This window comes from Rhinichthys klamathensis, unplaced genomic scaffold, assembly GCF_029890125.1.
Source record: "Rhinichthys klamathensis goyatoka isolate OS25496 unplaced genomic scaffold, OSU_Roscu_1.1 h1tg000278l_1, whole genome shotgun sequence".
In the NCBI taxonomy this organism is placed as follows: domain Eukaryota; kingdom Metazoa; phylum Chordata; class Actinopteri; order Cypriniformes; family Leuciscidae; genus Rhinichthys; species Rhinichthys klamathensis.
Window position 1 is genome coordinate 549,906 of NW_026606797.1, and position 24,323 is coordinate 574,228.

The 24,323-nt window shown below is 41.5% G+C and overlaps 2 protein-coding genes across 3 annotated transcripts in view; both read right to left on the reverse strand.

Annotated features, from left to right (window-relative positions):
• Nucleotides 1–3,399: 3,399 nt before the first annotated feature.
• On the reverse strand, nucleotides 3,400–17,759 carry ltc4s (leukotriene C4 synthase). Its single transcript, XM_056268941.1, has 5 exons — nucleotides 17,659–17,759; nucleotides 15,263–15,362; nucleotides 15,107–15,177; nucleotides 4,524–4,605; nucleotides 3,400–3,772 (listed from the first exon to the last, which is right to left on the reverse strand). The coding sequence occupies exons 1-5, from the start codon at nucleotides 17,735–17,737 to the stop codon at nucleotides 3,622–3,624; spliced, it is 483 nt and encodes a 160-aa protein (XP_056124916.1). The 5' UTR covers nucleotides 17,738–17,759; the 3' UTR covers nucleotides 3,400–3,621.
• A 2,191-nt stretch (nucleotides 17,760–19,950) lies between these two features.
• The window catches only part of maml1 (mastermind-like transcriptional coactivator 1), a 38,485-nt gene continuing 34,112 nt past the window's right edge, over nucleotides 19,951–24,323 (reverse strand). For both annotated transcript variants that reach the window (XM_056268940.1, XM_056268939.1), the window contains exons 4-5: nucleotides 24,080–24,224; nucleotides 19,951–20,922 (exon numbers count right to left, since the gene is read on the reverse strand). In XM_056268940.1, the coding sequence (XP_056124915.1) occupies nucleotides 20,018–20,922; nucleotides 24,080–24,224 (1,050 nt within the window). In that variant the 3' untranslated portion in view covers nucleotides 19,951–20,017. The remainder of the gene's footprint in view (nucleotides 20,923–24,079; nucleotides 24,225–24,323) is intronic.

A 24,323-nucleotide genomic window follows, 5' to 3' on the forward strand; every position in this document is an offset into this window, starting at 1 on the left:
TGTCCTTCATTCTGGACACGGACACCAATAATGTGGGTATGGGGGCGGTTCTCTATCAGGCGGGGTTTGGGGGTAAACGAGTTGTTGCCTACTACAGCAAAGCGTTCAACAAGGCCGAACACAGATACTGTTTCACCAGACGGGAACTTGTTGCGGTGCTTTTTGCAGTCCGACACTTTGAGCATTACCTGTGCGGGCTACCTTTCACTGTACGCTCTGATCATTCAGCTCTCCAATGGCTAATGTCATTCAAAGAGCCAGAGGGACAGCTGGCACGCTGGATTGAGGAACTTTAGGCATACAACATGAGAGTAGTACACCATCCAGGGTCAGGCCATACAAACGCAGACGCTCTTTCTCGTTGGCCATGCTTTGCCGACGGGTGTCGTTACTGTGACAAAAGAGAAGCCAGGGAAAAAGAGCTGGAGGACCTGGATGCCAGTGGGGCTTCTATGGTTTGTAAGCATGGTGATAAGTTTGACGGTGGGGACACTGGGAGTACTGGAGGCGGCTGCAAGAGGAAGATGCGGACCTGCAGCCAGTAATCCAGTGGGTCCAAACACAGCAGCGACCTTTGAAATGGTTGCACTGCCCACAAGGGCCCGTCTGTCCAGTCCCTCGCTCCCCTGCAACAGTTCCCCGTAGGAGGCCCAATGGAGAGACTGGGGGTAGATGTAATGGGTCCTTTTCCATGTTCGGAGAGGGGTAACAGGTTTGTGCTGATGGCTATGGAATATTTCACTATATGGCCAGAAGCTTATGCACTGCCTGACCAAGAAGCCGAGACAGTGGTGAACGCGTTGGTGGATGGCATGTTTAGCCGGTTCGGGGTTGCAGAATCCATACACAGCGACCAAGGCCGTGATTTTGAGTCGCGTGTCTTCTCTGTGATGTGTGGAAAATTAGGGATTCCCAAAACAAGGACCACCCCTTTGCATCCCCAAAGTGATGGTCTCGTTGAGAGGTTTAACAGGACACTGGCAGAACAGCTGGCCATTGTGTCTGCCAAGCATCAGCGAGATTGAGATACGCACTTGCCATTTATCCTAATGGCGTGCCGATCCGCTGTGCAAGACTCAGCCTCTTGCACACCCGCCCTTTCGATGTTGGGGCTGGAGATCAGAACACCTGTGGAAATGTCTTTCGGGAGGCCACCTGATGCGCCTGCTTTGCCCCCGGGCCCTGAGTATGCTAGGAAGCTTCAGGACTCATTGGAAGCCGCTCATCATTTTGCAAGGAAGCAGTTGTTAAAAGCGGGGACCCGCGAAATTATGACCTGAAGGCAAATGGGTGGCATTTCACAGCGGGAGAGCTGGTGTGGGTGTACAGCCCTCAGAGAAAGAAGGGCAGGCGCCCTAAACTTGACCCCATGTGCAGTGTTCTGGAGAGAATCGGAGAAGTTGTTTACCGAGGTCAGTTGCCTCGAAGAGTAGGAAGGTGGCCGTGCAGCGGGACAGATTGGCACCTTATAGAGGAAGCACCAGCACCGGCCTCCTCTACAGTCGTACCTACCCCGGAGGGTGGACCAGGACCCCAGTCGAGCACTTCCAGTCCTCTGGCAGACCCACATGCAGCCACACCAGTTCTTGAGCTGCAAACCTCACATTCATATATAGTTGTTGAAAGTTCTTCTTCAAGAGAAAGCCTCTTGAGATGCATCATATAGCCCGGCTTCAGTTACACAAGAAGGGCAACCGAGACGGTTCAGGGACTTTGTTTGTTCCCTTGAGGTCCTATCATTGTCTCCGTTCGCTACAATACCTACCTTATCAGTGCTACGGTATGATTCCTGAGAGCGACTGTTTACCTTGATACTGATAAAGGAAACGAATGAAGCTTTAAGGGGGTTGATGGACTCGATCTACTTCATCTGTGTTTTGATCATCGAACTGAATCCGATCTAGACGTAGTCTTTGAGGAAATGCGATTTTCTCAGCTTTTTGCTCAAAATGTTGATTTTTCATGAAACTTACCCACATTAAAGTGTTGATAAAAAAAAGAATACATAGAGCTAGAATAAAATGTTTAAAAGCAGAGGCTCTATATTTTATGTGCAGATGTTCACACAACAAAATGTTCTGGGGGACATGAAAGTTTTGCCAAAATTATACAAAATACGAGAGTTAAAAGTAGTTTAGAAGACAAAGATAGCCAGGCAATAGTCAGACATCCAGTAATGTGCTCATGGTGTCTGTGCATTTGTGTGTTTCTTTTTCTTAACATGTTTATTGTGTCACGAAACAAAGACAATAGCTAATAAATGTGTTTTCCAAGACTAATTTCGATTAACCTTTCATTTCATGCAGGTCTGGTCCAAATGCGCAGCTGGTTAGCATTTGTCACACAGCGTACACTTCAGCTTAATTTAAAAGGAAAATGAGAGAACTTTTTTAATAAATAGCATTACTCTTTATAAAATTATTTATTAATTCATGCTTTTTTTTTTTTTAAAGGGAGAAAATCAGATTGTGAAATAACAAAGCTTATTTAAAACTGGTCCTATAATCTTTAACACAATCTTTCCCCACCAGGAATGGTAGTTTTAGTGATCCTGATGTACAGAAGCAAAGCCTCATTCAAGGGTTTCTATATGTTGGCAGATGTCCATCAACACAGCACGGCCTCCAGTGTCTCTGCTTTATGGTATTTCATCCAACACTAGCAGCAGGGAATAAAGACTTCACATTGATCTAGTCTTTACTGACAGACACTGATCTACTCAGCTGTAGCGCCTCCTAGTGGTCAAACATGCGAAACACTGTCCACAGATGCAGAACAGTTCAGTCAAACACTAAAGGATTTAGAGATTTTTGTGTGAAGTCTGTCAAACAACATTCTAGTTTTTACAGTTTACAAATGCTAACAGATTAGAAATACATGCCTTTAAACATAAACACAAAGAAAACATATTTATCAAAATATACTGAGATTAAATGATTATGGAAAAAAGTTGAATCTTGACATATTTTGTAGTAACAGATTTAAACTTTTTATATCATGCATTTAACATCCATCCATCTATCTGTCTATCAATCCATCAATCTATTATTTCTAATCTATCTATCTATCTATCTATCTATCTATCTATCTATCTATCTATCTATCTATCTATCTATCTATCTATCTATCTATCTATCTATCTATCTATCTATCCATCTCTCTATCTCTCTATCTATCCATCTCTCTGTCTATCTATCTCTGTCTATCTATCTATCTCTGTCTATATATTATTTCTAATCTATCTATCTATCTATCTATCTATCTATCTATCTATCTATCTATCTATCTATCTATCTATCTATCTATCTATCTATCTATCTATCTATTATTTCAGTGAATAGCTTGAGAGTAAATATGAGAAGTGATGTATGAAGAAAACATACTAAATATTACCAAATATCACTTGGAAGCCGAATATTTTTATTGTGGGCCAATTCTGGTCAAGTTGTAATTTGTGTAAAATTACACAAAATAAATATTTAAATGTATTTAGGATACAAAAACAAAACATAATTCTCCTGTGAGATGTATACTTCCACTATTGGACATTCTCAGTAGAAAAAAAACACTAATTAACATCCTATATTTGATATATAAATGTTTTATATTGCTGCTTGTTGTTCATGTGTGTTCAGTCAGGCCCAGTAGATGAGTGAAGGAGTGCATCAGGTCCAGTCCCAGATAGGCGTGTGTGAGGGAGCAGACGACACCCAGCCCGGACTGAGCGATCAGAGCCCACAGCATCTTAGCACTGAAGTACAGCGGCTCCAGCCTAACAGAGGACAGAGACAGGTGAGCGCGCACACACACACACACACACACACACACACATCAGACGACACCCAGCCCGGACTGAGCGATCAGAGCCCACAGCATCTTAGCACTGAAGTACAGCGGCTCCAGCCTAACAGAGGACAGAGACAGGTGAGCACGCACACACACACACACACACACACACACACACACACACACACACACACACACACACACACATCAGACGACACCCAGCCCGGACTGAGCGATCAGAGCCCACAGCATCTTAGCACTGAAGTACAGCGGCTCCAGCCTAACAGAGGACAGAGACAGGTGAGCACGCACACACACACACACACACACACACACACACACACACACACACACACACACACACACACACACACACACACACACACACACACATCAGACGACACCCAGCCCGGACTGAGCGATCAGAGCCCACAGCATCTTAGCACTGAAGTACAGCGGCTCCAGCCTAACAGAGGACAGAGACAGGTGAGCGCGCACACACACACACACACACACACATCAGACGACACCCAAGTGACCCAGCCCGGACTGAGCGATCAGAGCCCACAGCATCTTAGCACTGAAGTACAGCGGCTCCAGCCTAACAGAGGACAGAGACAGGTGAGCACACACACACACACACACACACACACCAACATTAATGACCACACACACACACCAACATTACTGACCACACACACCAACATCAACATTACTGACCACACACAGTGCTTTACCTGCCCTGAGCCGACTCCGCATAGCCATGGAAGTACAGATACCGGCCATACAGGTACAGGATCCCGAAGAGCGCTGCCAATGCTAGAGAGAGAGAGAGAAAATGATGGGTTTGTTCATATCACATAGTACAACCATTTTTGGTTCCTCAAATAATATTTCAGTGATCTGGGGTCTCATTTATAAAACTGTGCGTAGGATTCTTACTAAAAGTGTACGTGTGCCCGGAAGGCAAAAATGGTGCACGGCAAAAAATATTCTGACTTATGAACCTGTGCGTGTGCCAGTACCAGCGCTAAATCCCGCTATAAATCCCAGTCAGTGGAAGATTGTGCGCGTATGCGTCTCCATCCCAAACTTACCATATATGAGCTTTCCACGCCTCGTTTTACTATGTATATCCTCATCTGCATTTCATTTGCATATGCATGCATATTCATCCACGTGATGCCATGTTTAACGGCACAAGACATTATGAAAATATGAGGCCCATGGTAGGGACCGACGCCAGCTAGTCCTGGAGGAGGTGTGGGCAGGCGCTGAAGAGGAAAGGACCTGCTGGTGGGCATGCGGCAGCAGAGGTGGGAGGGTGCGCTGGAGAAGATCATCTCTTGGACCGAGATCTGGCAAGCAGATCCACAGCGGATCAAGTTCTTGGTCAGAGCAGTCTATGATGTCCTTCCTAGCCCGGCAAATCTCCAAATCTGGGGTAGGAATGACTCACCAGCATGTCCTCTGTGCCTTGGGAGGGGTTCCCTAGAGCAGTGGTTCCCTTTCAGTCGGTCACGTTCAACGTAATTGGGATCACCCCCGATGGCAGAGCAGCTAAGGGGTATGTGGATATCCCGCCAGTGGAGCGTGCTGTCGCAATGCAACTGTGTCCGGCGTCCGCTTCCTCTTGGCGGGGTAATCCACGCCTCCCGTCCAGAGCCTGTAAGTTTACGTCTGGTCTAACGACGAAGGTTTACAGAGCCTATGGACAGGCTCCTTCCACCCTCTATGCCATGGCGCTCCTGCAGGTCCACCAGGCCAAGGCGCTCATGGACATGCATGAGGGTGGTTCTAATCCAGAGCTCCTCCGGGAGCTCCATGCGGCAACCGACCTCCCCCTCCGGGCGACGAAGGAAACTGCACGTTCAGTTGGTGAGGCGATGTCCACCTTGGTGGACCAGGAGCGCCACCTCTGGCTCAACCTGGTGGACATGAGGGAGACCGATAAATATCGTTTCCTGGACTCCCCCCTCTCCCAGGTTGGGTTATTCGGCGATGCAGTCGAGAGCTTCGCCCAACAGTTCTCGGCTGCCCAGAAGCAGACGGAGGCCATCCGGCACATCCTGGCCCAGCGGACTGCTGCTGCCTCTACCCGTTCGCGGGCCGCAGACCCTCCGTCTGCTCCTTCCCCCGGAGGAGGGCCAGGTGGAGAATATTTTGTTTCCTTTTCTTTTTGTTCCGCCACTGTCCAGTGGTACCCACAATTTCAATAAAAAATAAGTTTCTGAAACTTCTGGGTGCCAAGAGGGCACGCTTGGCGGTGTATGACGCTATGCCTTGTCACCCTAAGGCCCCTCTTCTATCGCCAGAGAGCACCAGTGGCAGTGTTCTGGATGCACCCAAAAGGCCTCCACACACTCACTCTGTCCCTCGACAGAAGCAGGTACGTGTTCCACCATACTCTCAGACCCACACCGGGCCACTATGCCGTCCGAGTCGATTCCCTGAATTCCACGCTGCCCCACCGTGGGTACGTCTGTGGTGCCGTTGATCCTGCTTGCACAGTGTCTGGGAGCCTGGCTAGCGCTTCCCAGCCCGTCTCGCTGACTCATCCGGCTATGCAATTCAGTTCGCCCGGCGCCCCCCAGCATTCATTTCACCCGTGTTCTGGCGGACAATGCCCCTGTGCTCAGGGCAGAGATCGCTGTCCTACTGGCGAAGGACGCGATCGAGCCGGGCCCTCCAGCCGATATGAAGACCGGCTTCTACAGCCCGTACTTCATTGTACCCAAGAAAGGCGGTGGGTTACGACCAATCTTGGACCTGCGTGTCCTGAACCGGTCCATTCACAGGCTATTGTTCAAGTTGCTTAAGCAGAAACGCATTTTCAAGTGTATCCTTCCCCAAGATTGGTTTTCAGCGATTGACCTGAATGAGTACTGACCTGAGTACTTTCATGTCTCGATTCTCCCTCGACACAGACTGTTTCTTCGCTTTGCTTCTGAGGGGCGGGCATATCAGTATAAAGTCTTGGGTACAAGTCCCGCTGCATGTCACAACTCGCCCGCCATCTCCTCCTATGGAGTCAGAAGCATCTGAGGTCACTTCGTGCGGTTCATATTCCGGGCCTGCTCAACCGTGCAGCCGACGAGCTCTCACGGCAGCAGGTGCTTCAGGGAGAATGGAGACGTTTGTGACGTCGGAAACACCAGCGATTTCAAACCCTGTTTTTGAGACTGTCTTTGGTTCACTGCAGTTTTAAGCAGAAAATACTCAGCAATGCTGTCGACTTATGAACTTACACATGGTGTGTCTTAGAGCGTATTAAAAACACCACATAGACACATAAACAACATTAAACGCTGGATTTTCACCACAGAGAGTGTAATAGTAACTGTGATGCTTGATTTAACCTAACATTGATCACCAGCTTATTTCAGGCCTGTTTCATTCGTTTAGATCTGAACGGAGGAGTTTTTTGAAGAGCACAACAAAACAACAGGACTGCACTGTTTTGCATAAAACATTTTCAAGGTTTGTTTTGTTTACATGCAAATCTGAGGTGTTTGATGTCAGATTATGGTGGAAGTCAATGTCAGATGTGAGAGCTGTTTAATCTAGATAGACCTAATATAGTTGACCACAGGAACAAGGTACAGTTCCTCTTTCTAGACCAGCCTAAGGTGGTTTGCTAGACTTACCATCCGTCAAGTTCCCCAAAAACCCTCTAAACATGTCAAAACTGACCAGTCTGACCAAACATCTAGGCATTTTCACTCTTTCAAATGAACATTAGATGCTCTCTGTTACTGTAAATAAATCAAGACATTTTCAGGGCGGTGTGTTTCTGTCGAATGCAATAATAATCCACGAAAACATGCAGGCATAACTAGCTTAGGTTGCTTTTTCAGAAGCTCTTTCACATGAAACATTTGTTGTGTTGAGCCATTTCAATTACTTTAGTTTGATTTGTTCACTGGAAACAGCTGAGAGTCTGTAAATGTGCCAATACATCTGTTTTGCAATGGGGGTTGAATAATCTCGATTGCAACTGTATTTGCTGTAGTCTTATTAATACCACGAAATATTACAGCTGCATTTTATCATGATTAATTATGGAAGCTTGTTTCCGCCATGGGATAAAACAATTTAAAAGATAATTGCGACTTTTTATCTCACAATTCTGACCTTTTATCCCTGAGAATTGCGAGATATAAACTTGTAATTTTGACTTGTTTTTAGCAAATGCGAGTTTAACCCTCTACAGGACAGGGTTAATTATGAATCCATTATTAAGCCTATGTTCAGTACATGTTTTTTAAAATGATTGCAACCAATTAGAATGGTTGAAAAAGTATCAAAGAACAGTCCGATAAGGTTTGGGAGTCACTATCATGCACCATTTGAAGGTGCGATTTCCTTTTCTGACACATGGTCACAGGAGCACATGGTGTGAGAAGAAGGCAGGATTATTTGCTTTAGTAATCTTATTTAAAATGACATGAACTGTACATAAAAAATATGTGTGTGTGTGTGTGTGTGAAGGTGTAGAGAAGCCTTTTGGCAGGTTTTATTTTTTTTTTTTATTGTGCATGTTCAGAAAACACCCAAAGTGATGTTTAAAAAGTGTAACGTACACCTCTGTTTCCCAGCAGAGAAGAGCTGAAGAAGTGAAATCTCATTACATGAAGTGCATGATATGACATGACACACTACATGATACACACCTGTGCCTGGATCAAATCAAATATATCAATGTGTTTCAAGTGTTTTTCCCATTTTACTTAATGATTTCTTGACATGTTTTAAAAAGGTTTGTGATTATTGTATTGCTCTCTGAGCATTGTATGAGGCTTATTCCTCCATGATTATGTACCATTGTTGTGACAAAAAAAAAATATTTTGGGGTCGGGGAAATTATTAATAAATCAATAAAATGTTCCCAAATGAGCCAAGAAATTATGTGAAATAATTGTTATCATTATTTTATGACTTTTCTCAGAATTGTGAGATATAGAGTCTTTATATCTCACAATTACGAGTTTAAAGAAGTCATTCTGACTTGCAATTCTGACTTTATAACTTGTAATAACTATATTATGACTTTATAAAAATTTCAGAGTTTATGTCTCACAATTCTGACATTATAACAATTTCCGAGTTTATTTCTCCCAATTCTGACTTTATAACACTATTGAGAGTTCATATCTCCCAATTCTGACTTTATAACACTATTGAGAGTTCATATCTCCCAATTCTAACTTTATAACACTATTGAGAGTTCATATCTCCCAAATCTGACTTTATAACACACTATTGAGAGTTCATATCTCCCAATTCTGACTTTATAACACACTATTGAGAGTTCATATCTCCCAATTCTAACTTTATAACACTATTGAGAGTTCATATCTCCCAAATCTGACTTTATAACACACTATTGAGAGTTCATATCTCCCAATTCTGACTTTATAACACACTATTGAGAGTTCATATCTCCCAATTCTGACTTTATAACACACTATTGAGAGTTCATATCTCCCAATTCTGACTTTATAACACTATTGAGAGTTCATATCTCCCAATTCTGACTTTATAACACACTATTGAGAGTTCATATCTCCCAATTCTGACTTTATAACACTATTGAGAGTTCATATCTCCCAATTCTGACTTTATAACACTATTGAGAGTTCATATCTCCCAATTCTGACTTTATAACACTATTGAGAGTTCATATCTCCCAATTCTGACTTTATAACACACTATTGAGAGTTCATATCTCCCAATTCTGACTTTATAACACTATTGAGAGTTCATATCTCCCAATTCTGACTTTATAACACTATTGAGAGTTCATATCTCCCAATTCTGACTTTATAACACTATTGAGAGTTCATATCTCCCAATTCTGACTTTATAACACTATTGAGAGTTCATATCTCCCAATTCTAACTTTATAACACTATTGAGAGTTCATATCTCCCAAATCTGACTTTATAACACACTATTGAGAGTTCATATCTCCCAATTCTGACTTTATAACACACTATTGAGAGTTCATATCTCCCAATTCTGACTTTATAACACACTATTGAGAGTTCATATCTCCCAATTCTGACTTTATAACACTATTGAGAGTTCATATCTCCCAATTCTGACTTTATAACACTATTGAGAGTTCATATCTCCCAATTCTGACTTTATAACACTATTGAGAGTTCATATCTCCCAATTCTGACTTTATAACACTATTCAGAGTTCATATCTCCCAATTCTGACTTTATAACACACTATTGAGAGTTCATATCTCCCAATTCTGACTTTATAACACACTATTGAGAGTTCATATCTCCCAATTCTGACTTTATAACACTATTGAGAGTTCATATCTCCCAATTCTGACTTTATAACACACTATTGAGAGTTCATATCTCCCAATTCTGACTTTATAACACTATTGAGAGTTCATATCTCCCAATTCTGACTTTATAACACTATTGAGAGTTCATATCTCCCAATTCTGACTTTATAACACTATTGAGAGTTCATATCTCCCAATTCTGACTTTATGGACCGCTCCTCTTCTCCATTTACACCACATCACTGGGACCCATCATACAGGCACATGGTTTCTCTTACCATTGCTATGCTGATGACACCCAGCTCTACCTCTCATTTCAACCAGATGATCCCACAGTAGCTGTACGGATCTCAAGCTGTCTGGCGGACATCTCGGCATGGATGAAGGAACATCACCTGCAGCTCAACCTGACAAAAACTGAGCTTCTCATCCTCCCTGCTAATCTGTCTCCACAGCACGACTTCACTATCCAGCTAGATTCTTCCTCAATCACCCCATCAAAGTCGGTCAGAAATCTTGGTGTAATCTTTGATGACCAGCTGACCTTCACAGACCACATTACAAAGACAGCTCGATCATGCAGGTTTGCACTGCACAACATCAGGAAGATCAGGCCTTTCCTAAATGAGCATGCAACACAACTTCTTGTCCAGGCCCTGGTTATCTCTAGGCTTGATTACTGCAATGCTCTTCTGGCTGGACTTCCATCATGTGCAACTAAACCTCTACAAATGATCCAGAATGCTGCTGCTCGTCTGGTCTTCAACGAGCCCAAAAGGGCCCACGTCACTCCTCTGTTCATCTCTCTGCACTGGCTACCACTCGCTGCTCGCATCAAGTTCAAGGCATTGACACTTGCTTACAGATTGACCACAGGTTCAGCTCCCTCCTACTTTCACTCGCTCCTACGAGTCTACATCCCTACCAGAAGCCTACGATCAGTCAATGAGCGACGGCTCGTGGTACCTTCACAAAGAGCCACAAAATCACTCTCCAGAACATTCTCATTCACGGTTCCATGCTGGTGGAATGATCTCCCCACCCTCGTCCGTAATGCAGAATCCCTGACAACATTTAAAAGACAACTGAAAACTCATCTCTTCCGTGAGCACTTAACTTAAAGTGAACTTAAACTTAAAAAAAAAAAAAAAAAAAAAAAACCTTTAAATCCTCACTTGTCTGGTTTATGCTACTCTGAGCAATGTTTGAACTTTGTATTTTGAGCACTTCTTGGGTTGCTATTGTCTCTTCACGATGACTCGTTTGGTTAGTCCTCAGATGTAAGTCGCTTTGGATAAAAGCGTCTGCTAAATGACTAAATGTAAATGTAAATAACACACTATTGAGAGTTCATATCTCCCAATTCTGACTTTATAACACTATTGAGAGTTCATATCTCCCAATTCTGACTTTATAACACTATTGAGAGTTCATATCTCCCAATTCTGACTTTATAACACACTATTGAGAGTTCATATCTCCCAATTCTGACTTTATAACACACTATTGAGAGTTCGTATCTCCCAATTCTGACTTTATAACACTATTGAGAGTTCATATCTCCCAATTCTGACTTTATAACACTATTGAGAGTTCATATCTCCCAATTCTGACTTTATAACACACTATTGAGAGTTCATATCTCCCAATTCTGACTTTATAACACTATTGAGAGTTCATATCTCCCAATTCTGACTTTATAACACTATTGAGAGTTCATATCTCCCAATTCTGACTTTATAACACACTATTGAGAGTTCATATCTCCCAATTCTGACTTTATAACACTATTGAGAGTTCATATCTCCCAATTCTGACTTTATAACACACTATTGAGAGTTCATATCTCCCAATTCTGACTTTATAACACACTATTGAGAGTTCGTATCTCCCAATTCTGACTTTATAACACACTATTGAGAGTTCATATCTCCCAATTCTGACTTTTTAACACTATTGAGAGTTCATATCTCCCAATTCTGACTTTATAACACTATTGAGAGTTCATATCTCCCAATTCTGACTTTATAACACACTATTGAGAGTTCATATCTCCCAATTCTGACTTTATAACACACTATTGAGAGTTCGTATCTCCCAATTCTGACTTTATAACACTATTGAGAGTTCATATCTCCCAATTCTGACTTTATAACACTATTGAGAGTTCATATCTCCCAATTCTGACTTTATAACACACTATTGTGAGTTCATATCTCCCAATTCTGACTTTATAACACACTATTGAGAGTTCGTATCTCCCAATTCTGACTTTATAACACACTATTGTGAGTTCATATCTCCCAATTCTGACTTTATAACACACTATTGAGAGTTCGTATCTCCCAATTCTGACTTTATAACACACTATTGAGAGTTCATATCTCCCAATTCTGACTTTTTAACACTATTGAGAGTTCATATCTCCCAATTCTGACTTTATAACACTATTGAGAGTTCATATCTCCCAATTCTGACTTTATAACACACTATTGAGAGTTCATATCTCCCAATTCTGACTTTATAACACACTATTGAGAGTTCGTATCTCCCAATTCTGACTTTATAACACTATTGAGAGTTCATATCTCCCAATTCTGACTTTATAACACTATTGAGAGTTCATATCTCCCAATTCTGACTTTATAACACTATTGAGAGTTCATATCTCCCAATTCTGACTTTATAACACACTATTGAGTGTTCATATCTCCCAATTCTGACGTTATAACACTATTGAGAGTTCATATCTCCCAATTCTGACTTTATAACACACTATTGAGTGTTCATATCTCCCAATTCTGACTTTATAACACTATTGAGAGTTCATATCTCCCAATTCTGACTTTATAACACACTATTGTGAGTTCATATCTCCAAATTCTGACTTTATAACACTATTGAGAGTTCATATCTCCCAATTCTGACTTTATAACACACTATTGAGAGTTCGTATCTCCCAATTCTGACTTTATAACACTATTGAGAGTTCATATCTCCCAATTCTGACTTTATAACACTATTGAGAGTTCATATCTCCCAATTCTGACTTTATAACACTATTGAGAGTTCATATCTCCCAATTCTGACTTTATAACACACTATTGAGTGTTCATATCTCCCAATTCTGACGTTATAACACTATTGAGAGTTCATATCTCCCAATTCTGACTTTATAACACACTATTGAGTGTTCATATCTCCCAATTCTGACTTTATAACACTATTGAGAGTTCATATCTCCCAATTCTGACTTTATAACACACTATTGTGAGTTCATATCTCCAAATTCTGACTTTATAACACTATTGAGAGTTCATATCTCCCAATTCTGACTTTATAACACTATTGAGAGTTCATATCTCCCAATTCTGACTTTATAACACACTATTGTGAGTTCATATCTCCCAATTCTGACTTTATAACACTATTGAGAGTTCATATCTCCCAATTCTGACGTTATAACACTATTGAGAGTTCATATCTCCCAATTCTGACTTTATAACACACTATTGAGTGTTCATATCTCCCAATTCTGACTTTATAACACTATTGAGAGTTCATATCTCCCAATTCTGACTTTATAACACTATTGAGAGTTCATATCTCCCAATTCTGACTTTATAACACTATTGAGAGTTCATATCTCCCAATTCTGACTTTATAACACACTATTGAGAGTTCATATCTCCCAATTCTGACTTTATAACACTATTGAGAGTTCATATCTTCCCATTCTGACTTTATAACACACTATTGAGAGTTCATATCTCCCAATTCTGACTTTATAACACTATTGAGAGTTCATATCTCCCAATTCTGACTTTATAACACTATTGAGAGTTCATATCTCCCAATTCTGACTTTATAACACACTATTGTGAGTTCATATCTCCCAATTCTGACTTTATAACAAACTATTGAGAGTTCATATCTCCCAATTCTGACTTTATAACACTATTGAGAGTTCATATCTCCCAATTCTGACTTTATAACACACTATTGTGAGTTCATATCTCCCAATTCTGACTTTATAACACTATTGAGAGTTCATATCTCCCAATTCTGACTTTATAACACTATTGAGAGTTCATATCTCCCAATTCTGACTTTATAACACACTATTGTGAGTTCATATCTCCCAATTCTGACTTTATAGCACTATTGAGAGTTCATATCTCCCAATTCTGACTTTATAACACACTATTGAGAGTTCATATCTCCCAATTCTGACTTTATAACACTATTGAGAGTTCATATCTCCCAATTCTGACTTTATAACACACTATTGAGAGTTCATATCTCCCAATTCTGACTTTATAACACACTATTGAGAGTTCATATCTCCCAATTCTGACTTTATAACACTATTGAGAGTTCATATCTCCCAATTCTGACTTTATAACACACTATTGTGAGTTCATATCTCCCAATTCTGACTTTATAACACTATTGAGAGTTCATATCTCCCAATTCTGACTTTATAACACACTATTGAGTGTTCATATCTCCCAATTCTGACTTTATAACACTATTGAAAGTTCATATCTCCCAATTCTGACTTTATAACACACTATTGTGAGTTCATATCTCCCAATTCTGACTTTATAACACACTATTGAGAGTTCATATCTCCCAATTCTGACTTTATAACACTATTGAGAGTTCATATCTCCCAATTCTGACTTTATAACACACTATTGAGAGTTCATATCTCCCAATTCTGACTTTATAACAATTTCCGAGTTTATATCTCCCAATTCTGACTATAACAATTCTCGAGTTTATAACTCAGAATTGCGACTTTATATCTCGCAATTTTTGGAAAAAAGTCAGAATTGTGAGTTTATATCACACGAGAAGAAAGTCAGAATTGTGAGATAAAAAGTCGCAATTACGTTTTTTATTCAGTGGCGGAAACATAATTAATGAATATGTTCTACTTTGAGAAGAAAGTCGGCAGTAGTCTACCTAATGATGATGATGGTCTTTCAGTTGAGAGAGACTCACCTTGACTGAAGAAAACTCCAGCCAGCCACAGTGAGAAGATGAAAATGGGGAAATACTCTGAACAGTTCGCTCTGGAAAAGCAAGATGATGACAGACATATGAGACAAAGCCTCTCAGCATTGCGATCATGTGTGTAAGTGCGGTTCTGGGACTCACTGGGCTCGGAAGACCCGCTCAAACTCGGGTGGGCCGGTGGTGGCGGGCGGAGAGACCGAGTACTTGCGGCGCGCGTAGATCACCTTCAGGGAGAAGTACGCTGAGGGAAACAGGGAATAAACATGTTATTACCTACAGTCTATGGTTATTACACGGCTCTGTGGAATGCTTGATTCTGATTGGTCAATAGCGCCATCCAGTGTTATGTTACGGTGCGTTCAAGTCTTCCTTGGAAGTTCGTATTTACAAGGTGGGAAGGCGTGTTTACCATGGTGCGTTCAAGTCACGTTCGTTGGCGTAAGATGGCGGTGTACTTTATCTTAATTAATTACACAATAATCACTGATAAATAAGTATTGTGGTATTCCTCCATGCTTCTCACTCACAACTCGTAAAGATCGGGGCTTACAGAAAATCCAGAGCTTCCCACTCGTATTTACAACATTGTGGTGGCGTGCGTTCAACTAGTAAATATGATCTTTAGACTTGAACGCACCATTATTACACACGGCTCTGTGGAATGCTTGATTCTGATTGGTCAATCGCTCCATCCAGCAGTGTGATTATTCCCAGATAACAGCCGCTGAACACAGAAACACAGGCTCATCCGGGTCACTGCAGTCCTCAGCGCTATACGCTCGCTAGGATCAGGTTTTCCTTGAGGAAGTTTTGCATTTGGTGAGCTAATAAAATATTAAAACTCAGTCGAATACATTGTTTGTGTAGTTATTTAATTATGCCATCCAGTATCGTGGACTCGCTCTTGTTTCGTAAACGCAGCGGCGGCCATTTTGTGTCTATTGTTTTGTACACTGTTGGATTATAAAATACAAACGGGTACGATTTTAATACAGTTTAATCTGAACTCGCCGCTGAAACTGCTCTCTCCGCGAAGCTTTGTGTTTAAAGACCTAATAAAATATTTCAACTCAGATCAATATTTAGTGTTTAATTATTTACTTATGTGGGAAGCAGCTGTGTAATAAGCGGGATAATGTAATAATATAATAATAATTGTATAATTAATAATAATACATTATCCCTTAACACCGGCTTGCAGATTTTAACTTATTATAAAACGGATAGTTCCGCCGTCCTTGATTCTGATTGGTTAAACCGCGTTCGAAGCCGTTGAAAATTACTCAACAAACATACACCTGTGACCGCATTACATTCGTATTACTGCGCAACTGCCGTTTGTGATCTTTGTTGCTTGGCAACCTCTTTGGAACTACATTGCTTGGCGCAGGAATAAATGTGTTATAACGTTATATATTTTTGTTGTTGCTGGTGTTTATTTTATGAATTTTAAATATTAAAATGAATATTCTTATGGAGTAACCGTTTTATAAAAGCAATAAGGCCCTTGAAGCCGTGTTTTACAGTGAATTTAGAACAGCTGAGGGGATTTAATAGGCTATTTTACTGTCTATGTGTAAAACACGGCTAATGGGCTTATTGCTTTAATAAGGCAAACAAATTTCTAACACACATGGCAAAATATCCCGTTCTTAATCCGGATGTTTGGTCTTTAATTCAAATAAGCTGTAGCTGTCAGACATTCACCTGAGAAGCAAAAAGATATTAACACTCGTTTCAGTGAATGTATATCTGATAATCTTTTTTTGTTCTGACAAATCTTAAAGGGATAGTTCATAATTCTGTAATCGGAACAGAATAGAACATATTTTGGTAACACTTTATCTTACAATAAGATTCAATACAAAAGGTACAATAAGCTTCATTAGTTAACCAGTAGCCTACATTAGTTAGAATTTATTAATCTTTGTTTTTCCCCAACAGAATTTAGCCTACTAATCATTTATTAAAATCGTGTTAACGTTATGCACGGAACTAACATGAACAAACAATGAACAGCTGTATTTTTTTTAACTAACGAAAGATAACAAATAGCTTCAATGTCAAATGTCTTGCGTTAGTTCATGCAAGTCATTTCATTAACTAATGAATCTTTCAATATTTTGATAAAAACGTCTCAGTATTTTTGTCAACTGTCACCAAAACAATCTTTAAAATACCATCTTTTGTCATAAATGGATACTCACCCATGTCGTTTAAGTACATAACATGTGATAAAATAAGTTTGTCAAACTAACTTCCAAGCCTTATTTTGACGTGTAACTCTAATTGTTTTATTCTGTGTTTACTCGTTTCAAGGCTAATCATCTAATATAATATCCTAAGCCTACATGATTATTGGAGTTACTTTAGTCAGTTTAAAGTCCAACCATCACATGATTCAGCAACATATTTGTCCATTCTTACACTTGTCCTACTTGAAAGAGTTAAAGTTGCTCAAGCACTTTCATCATACTGTATATAAAGTGTTTCTCTGAGCAGACTGACCAACATTGATTTGACCAGCCCATAATTACCTTGCTCCAACATTCCCAGCACAGTGACGGCTGCTACCAACACGACCTGATCCAGCATCACTCCTGTGGACAGGGACATCAGTGTGTGTGTGTGTGTGTGTGTGTGTGTGTGTGTCCAAACCACACGCCCTGCCTCTTCCTCAACCACTTATATCAGCATGACTAGATTGGGCGGGTCACAGATATTATACCCACATTACATCACTAATAGTATTTTGTCAGCAGGTACAACAGGTTTCAATTAAAATTACCAAAAAACAACAATGTGTATGTGAAACAAGCATTGTTAAAACAGGACTTCAAAGAATTAAAAAATTTAGCAAAACGTGTCGTTTATGTTTGGAAAAATATTTTTTATACAATGAGTCAAAAAACAATCTGATAGCTACAGTTAAGAAAACAAGATGGCGGAGCTTTCCTTCCTCCCTGGCACTGTTGGTTCAGTGCAAACCAGTCCTCCAGTCCCATGGATGGTTAGGCACATGTTTCAGACCCAGAATGTGCTTTCCTGAACCTCCAATCAAAACTGGGTTAAGTCTTGATTGGTACAACCCCGCATTGTAACTGAGTGAGGAGTTTCCTCTAGTGGAAGCGTTTGGTACTGCAGCCGAACACACTCTCACTGAACGCTCGTCTACTGGCAGATCAGCTCACATGTGGAACACCACTGGCTTAGCTTTATGGCTTTCATTTACTCACAGTTCTAGAGTAAAACGTGCTTTTGAAAATATATATTTCAAGTAAAAATTGAAAATAGTATTTTTACACGTTTTTCATTACAATAAACGTAAAATTCTGTAACTTTAAGTTCACTTTTTAAAACTTGTGTCACTTCAGCAATAATCTGCCAAGTGTCATCTTTGAGAAGAGATCAAACTGAAGTCTGTGTCCCAAAGCATTCAAGATTTACCAGTTTAAGATGGAAATGTAATTTTCAGGTCTATGCTCAAATTTAATAAATGGATTATAAATACTGCGTAAATATAATGTAGCACCATAAAATCCCCTAAAAAGACAAAATATTACATAAAGATCATCGAACTAAAATGTAGCTCATTAATTTAATTGAAATATTATTATATAATTTTTATTTTTAAAATGCACCTTTAAAATGCACAAATGATTCAAGACATGCATAAAACACTAAATAAACACACCAAACAAGCTCATTTCTAGAGAACTATATTTACATAATACTCTTGTTTTACAGAGAACCATAATAAAAAGTATAAAATACTTACAAAAATTTGCAACAATGTACATATAAAAATAAGATCTATCTTCTCCTGAACAATAGAAACTGCATACATACAAAAAATATATATATATAAATATACATGAAATCCTGTCACAGAATCCGGGATGAAGAGAGAGTTCAGGTAACGCCGTCGGGAGAACACAAACAGGAATATCACCCCTCTCACCAACACAAGTCTAAACTACGGGTCTTTCAAACTCAACTGCAGGAAAAAATAAAATAATATTAAAGTGTAGTGTAACATAAGAAAGTGTAATGATGAGATCTCCACTTTCACTGGAGAATTGTAGAGTTCATCAGCTCTCTTCACTATTAGTCTCATCTACACTCCTTCAAGCCATCGACACTTGATCAAACATCTACTTTCTAAACTTAGTCAATCCATGTGGAACATAAACCATGTGTTTAATGAAACTACAGACGAGTTTATTCCCTAATGTCTTTCCAAACTCTTCTGTTCTCCAGTGGAACTATGATCATACACACAGTTTTCTGATCCTGCTCTGAAGGGCCACGTGTGTGTGTGTGTGTGTGTGTGTGTGCCAATGGAGGCTCCGCACTCACAGGATACGATCCCCATTCAAACTCTCAAAAGTCTGCGTTCTCGGGCCCCAAAAACGGTTGACCAGCCAAAAATGCACAAAAAAAGTTTCCATTTTACTTGAAAACGGTGCAAACGGCCTCTAAATGATGAGCTACTCCCTAACAAAAGCAGTTAAACCTAATGAATGGACATGAAAGGCTCATTTTGAGCTGTTATCACAGGCGGCCCTCCAGGAGCAGGACTGGACCGTCAGCGCACCACCTCACGACTCTCGGACCCACACTGAGTGCGAGTGAGTGACGTTATCGGGTCAACTATTCACTGTAAATCACATCTTCAAGAGTGCAAGTTTCAGGCCCGTGGACCCGAGTGAAGACATGGCTGCGGTCCACACGCCCGTGCGAGCGGCTGCACACTCGCCGCTTCAGTGGTTTACTGAGCCACGGGTTCAGTAGTAGAGCGTGTTCCTCGGCTCCTGCTGTTATTATGCCATTTACACACTCGATCGAGAACACGAACACAGCAGATGCGATCCGTTTCACGCTTACGTGTTCTCCTCATTGGTGACTGGCCAACAGCTCGTCTATATCGTCCATCCACTCTTGGGTCGACTGGTTCTTCAGCAGCGAGTCCACCAGATCGGTCTCCGCAGGGAACCCGGATAAGCCGGCTCCTGATTGGCTGTTGTAGCTGAACTGGAGCTGCTGATTGGCTGATCTGTTGAGCTGGTAGGCCTGATTGCACTGGAGAGCCGTGGTGCGGTTGGGTCCGGCCTGCGTCTGGCTGAAGGGCCCCAGATCCGGCAGAACCTGCTGGGGTTGGGTCGGCACTTGCCCCTGCTGGGGCGTCTGCTGTTGGGGCAGATTTGTCCGTTGTTGGTTCATATTGGGCATCATCTGTGCAGGGTTCATGCGACCCGCCCCGCTGCTGCCCATGCCCCCCTGAGGGAACGGGCCGTTGTTGGGAAGCTTGGCTAATCTGGCCTGCATGTGGAAGCCGGGCTGGAGAACTGGGTGCTGCTGGGAAGCCTGTGTTTGCCAGGACTGGGCTTGAGAGGGCAAGGCACCCTGGAGACCGGTGGGCATAGCATTAGCCATGGCGTTGGGAAGACGTGCTAGCTGCTGCTGCTGCTTCATCATGGCAGCGTTGGGCTGGCTCTTGAGGTGTGCCTGTTGCTGCTGCGCCGCTAGCACGCTCTGCCGGTACGCGCTGGACATGTTGGGCACTTGCGCCCTCTGCTGGCTGGGGTGCATGGGCATGTTACCGTAGAGCACTTGCTGCACGTCCAGACCGCCCGCGCAGGACTGAAGACTCATGTCTGCCTGACTGGCGGCCGGAGAGGGCCCGGGCGTCGGGACTGCGTTCCCCATTCCCATCATGCTTTGCGTCTGAGAGAACATCCGCTGCGTCCCGGGGGCGGCACCACTCAGAGCGTTGACATTTCCTATTGGTTGAGATGGACCTGAAAACAGAGTAGACCGCACTCATGATTAGAAGAGACAGCGAGATTTCATCGGTTACATTTGCAAAGAGATTAAAGTCTCAACTGAAGCAGCCATGGATGTTTCCGTCCTCATTGTGATGCACATGATTCGGCACAAATCCATACCGATAATGTTTCTGTGTTGCGTGCGATGCTGGAGCGGCTGAGAAGGGTTCGCTGTCATTATACAGTACTAGAGCGAAATAAAGACTACCACTAACGGCTTGTGGAGTTTGTTTTGACACTTCAGATGTGGATTTAAAACACACTGTGAAACGGTACAGGACACTACCGTACGCATTTCAAATCCACATCTGAAGTGTCAAAACACACCATGAAACGGTACAGGACACTACCGTACGCGCTTTAAATCCACATCTGAAGTGTCAAAACACACCATGAAACGGTACAGGACACTACCGTACGCGCTTTAAATCCACATCTGAAGTGTCAAAACACACCATGAAACGGTACAGGACACTACCGTACGCATTTCAAATCCACATCTGAAGTGTCAAAACACACCATGAAACGGTACAGGACACTACCGTACGCGCTTTAAATCCACATCTGAAGTGTCAAAACAAACTCCACAAGCCGTGATAGTTTTTAAAACGTACGGTAGTGTACTGTGCCATCCCTAACGGCTTGTGGAGTTTGTTTTGACACTTCAGATGTGGATTTGAAACGCGTACGGTAGTGTCCTGTACCGTTTCACAGTGTGTTTTAAATCCACATCTGAAGTGTCAAAACAAACTCCACAAGCCGTTAGTGATGGTACAGTACACTACCGTACGTTTTAAAAACTATCACGGCTTGTGGAGTTTGTTTTGACACTTCACATGTGGATTTAAAGCGCGTACGGTAGTGTCCTGTACCGTTTCATGGAGCGCTAAACTATGAAACCGTACGTGTTTTCATATCATAAGTAGTTCATGTGTTGACTAGATCCTGCATTAGTGGAGAACAGCAGTGTGTTTGAGAGGACGCTAACATTAGTACCTCAAGCGGTTAAAACAATGTGACAGAAAATATACACGCAAGTCCGACCTTAATGTTTACTGTAAGGCTGGTTAGCATCTGTCTGCATTAGGTTATATCCAGCGGGTCGCTTTTACACATTTGTTAAGCAGCGAAGTGGCATATTTAAAGCTAGTGACGTGAGAAAGTCGTCATGCAGCCGACAGAAACATACAAACCAATCAGAAACGCATTCGATTTCGGTTCTTTTTTATCATCACTGTAGCATATTTCGATTAGATCATCAGGTGTTCGAAAATGGAAGCAAATAAAGATTAGCCGCGTCAGTTTCACAAACACTCATATCTCGCGAAAAAGTTATGCTTGCATGAGGAGGTTTTCAGGCAATTCGAGGAAGGAATTTTTAATTGAAATGCTGTCATTTCGCAATAGTTGTTTTTTAATCCGACATTTAGAAAATATCACAAAATTGTGCGAATGTGTAATGGAAATGGGGCTAGTGAGAGGACACACACAATACACATCTAGGTCTAATGTCAATGCTATGGCGTTTGTGTGGATGTTTAAAGATGGACATCTGGAGTCCAAGGGTCACATTACCTAAGGGTGATAAAAGCATTGTTCAGTTGTTGATTTCATTATTTACTAATACATTCGTACATTTTAAAGTTGTAACATTAGTTAATGCACTATGAGCTAACATCGATGTATAATTAATATATTATTATTTAAATTAAATAAAAAGAGGATTTTCATGGTTCTGCGCTGTTTCGTAATGAAGTTCAGCACTATTTTATGTGTTATGTGTGTTTTCATTCAGTATCCACTGTAAAAGCTATCGGTTGATGAATGGGTTATCGGCCAGCGTGGGCCGACCTCGTTATCCTAATCGGCCAAATATTAATTAAAAGGGCAAAAATATAACTGGCGTTCACAATAATATCCATGAGATGGCTTTGGAAAGTAGACAGAGTGGATTTTCAATTCCTTTCTGAACAATCTCTCTTACTCCATAATTTCATAACCAACAACCTTCTACACCAGACCCAGAACACATCATTTCTGTCGAGTCTCTAACTGTGGGCTTGTCTGCTTTCCAAACCTATTCGCCACATTTATATAGCCTATTTTACAAGCTTCTCTTTGCAGGAAAAAGATATAGCCTGTGTGTAACGGCTCACCACACACTGACCATACTGTGCTTCTGCCATTCAAATGAGTCTATCAATAAACACACTTGCAAATCAGGTGTGCTGTTTGTTGATGAGTAACAAAAGGCTGCTTGTGTTGCCCTACAGAGACGGAAGCTCACGCCACACACACACACACGCGGGAAGCAGAGGTGTAGCTTCCTCCTCGCCTCAGGTCCAGACCGGGCCATCACTCCATCAGCTGGTCAGGAGCGGATGGGTCCACATCACCTTTACAGTAGTGCTCATACCGGGTCATACCGAATAATACCGGTGTTTATTTTTTTTTAATGATATGAATTTTTAATAATCCGCAATACTGGTGTATGTGGCTTTAACAACGCGACACTGTTTGAGAATGTGTTTTCACAGTTCACTGGTGAGCACAGATGTGTGTGTTACTGAGCCTGACGGTGAACACGGAGAGCTTACACTATAACTGACAGCTGTCAAATTATATATTTCCCATACATTGGTTCACAATATCAACACTGCCTTTTGGAGAATCTCTTTGTGGCGGGCTTTGCCATCGCTGAATAAACATGAGCACTGCACGCTTCACAGTCAAAAGTGTTTTATGTGTGTGTCTGAAGGGAACTGACTGTCTTTAGAGAAGTTTCGATGTTATTTTCATTTAATCTCTCTTGCAAAACCTGTATTAATACTACTGTGGATTTCCCTACAATATTCACTCATGACAGTAAAATAGGGCGTTCTAAGCCAATCTACTGCAGTATCTCCTCTCTCACTCAGCAGAAAATGTGTTTAACACTCAGTCAAGCTTGAAAAAAATAAATTAATAAAAACCAACATATACCGTGAAGCCGAGATAATTTTGAAAAAAAAAAAACCACACACCGTGATATAAATATTTGGTCATCACTAATTTCTAGCGTGTCTAACTAAATGGCACCTGATCTGAGGCGTAACTGGCGGTGTAAAGGGGCGGTGTGTAGTGTGTGTACCGGAGAGTGTGTGTTCGGGGAAGGCCGAGGGGTGCTGTTGGGCCAGGCAGGGCACAGTGCTGAACTGCTGCTGGAACGGGTTCTGCTGGTCCTGGTACTGGGGCGGTGGACGGGTCAGATGCCTCTGGAGCTGCTGCTGCTTCTCCTGACACACACACACACACACACACGTTAGCTTCTCAGTACTCTTGTGAGGTTGCTGCCCTCTAGAGGCAGATCTGTGAACAACACACTGTGGACATAA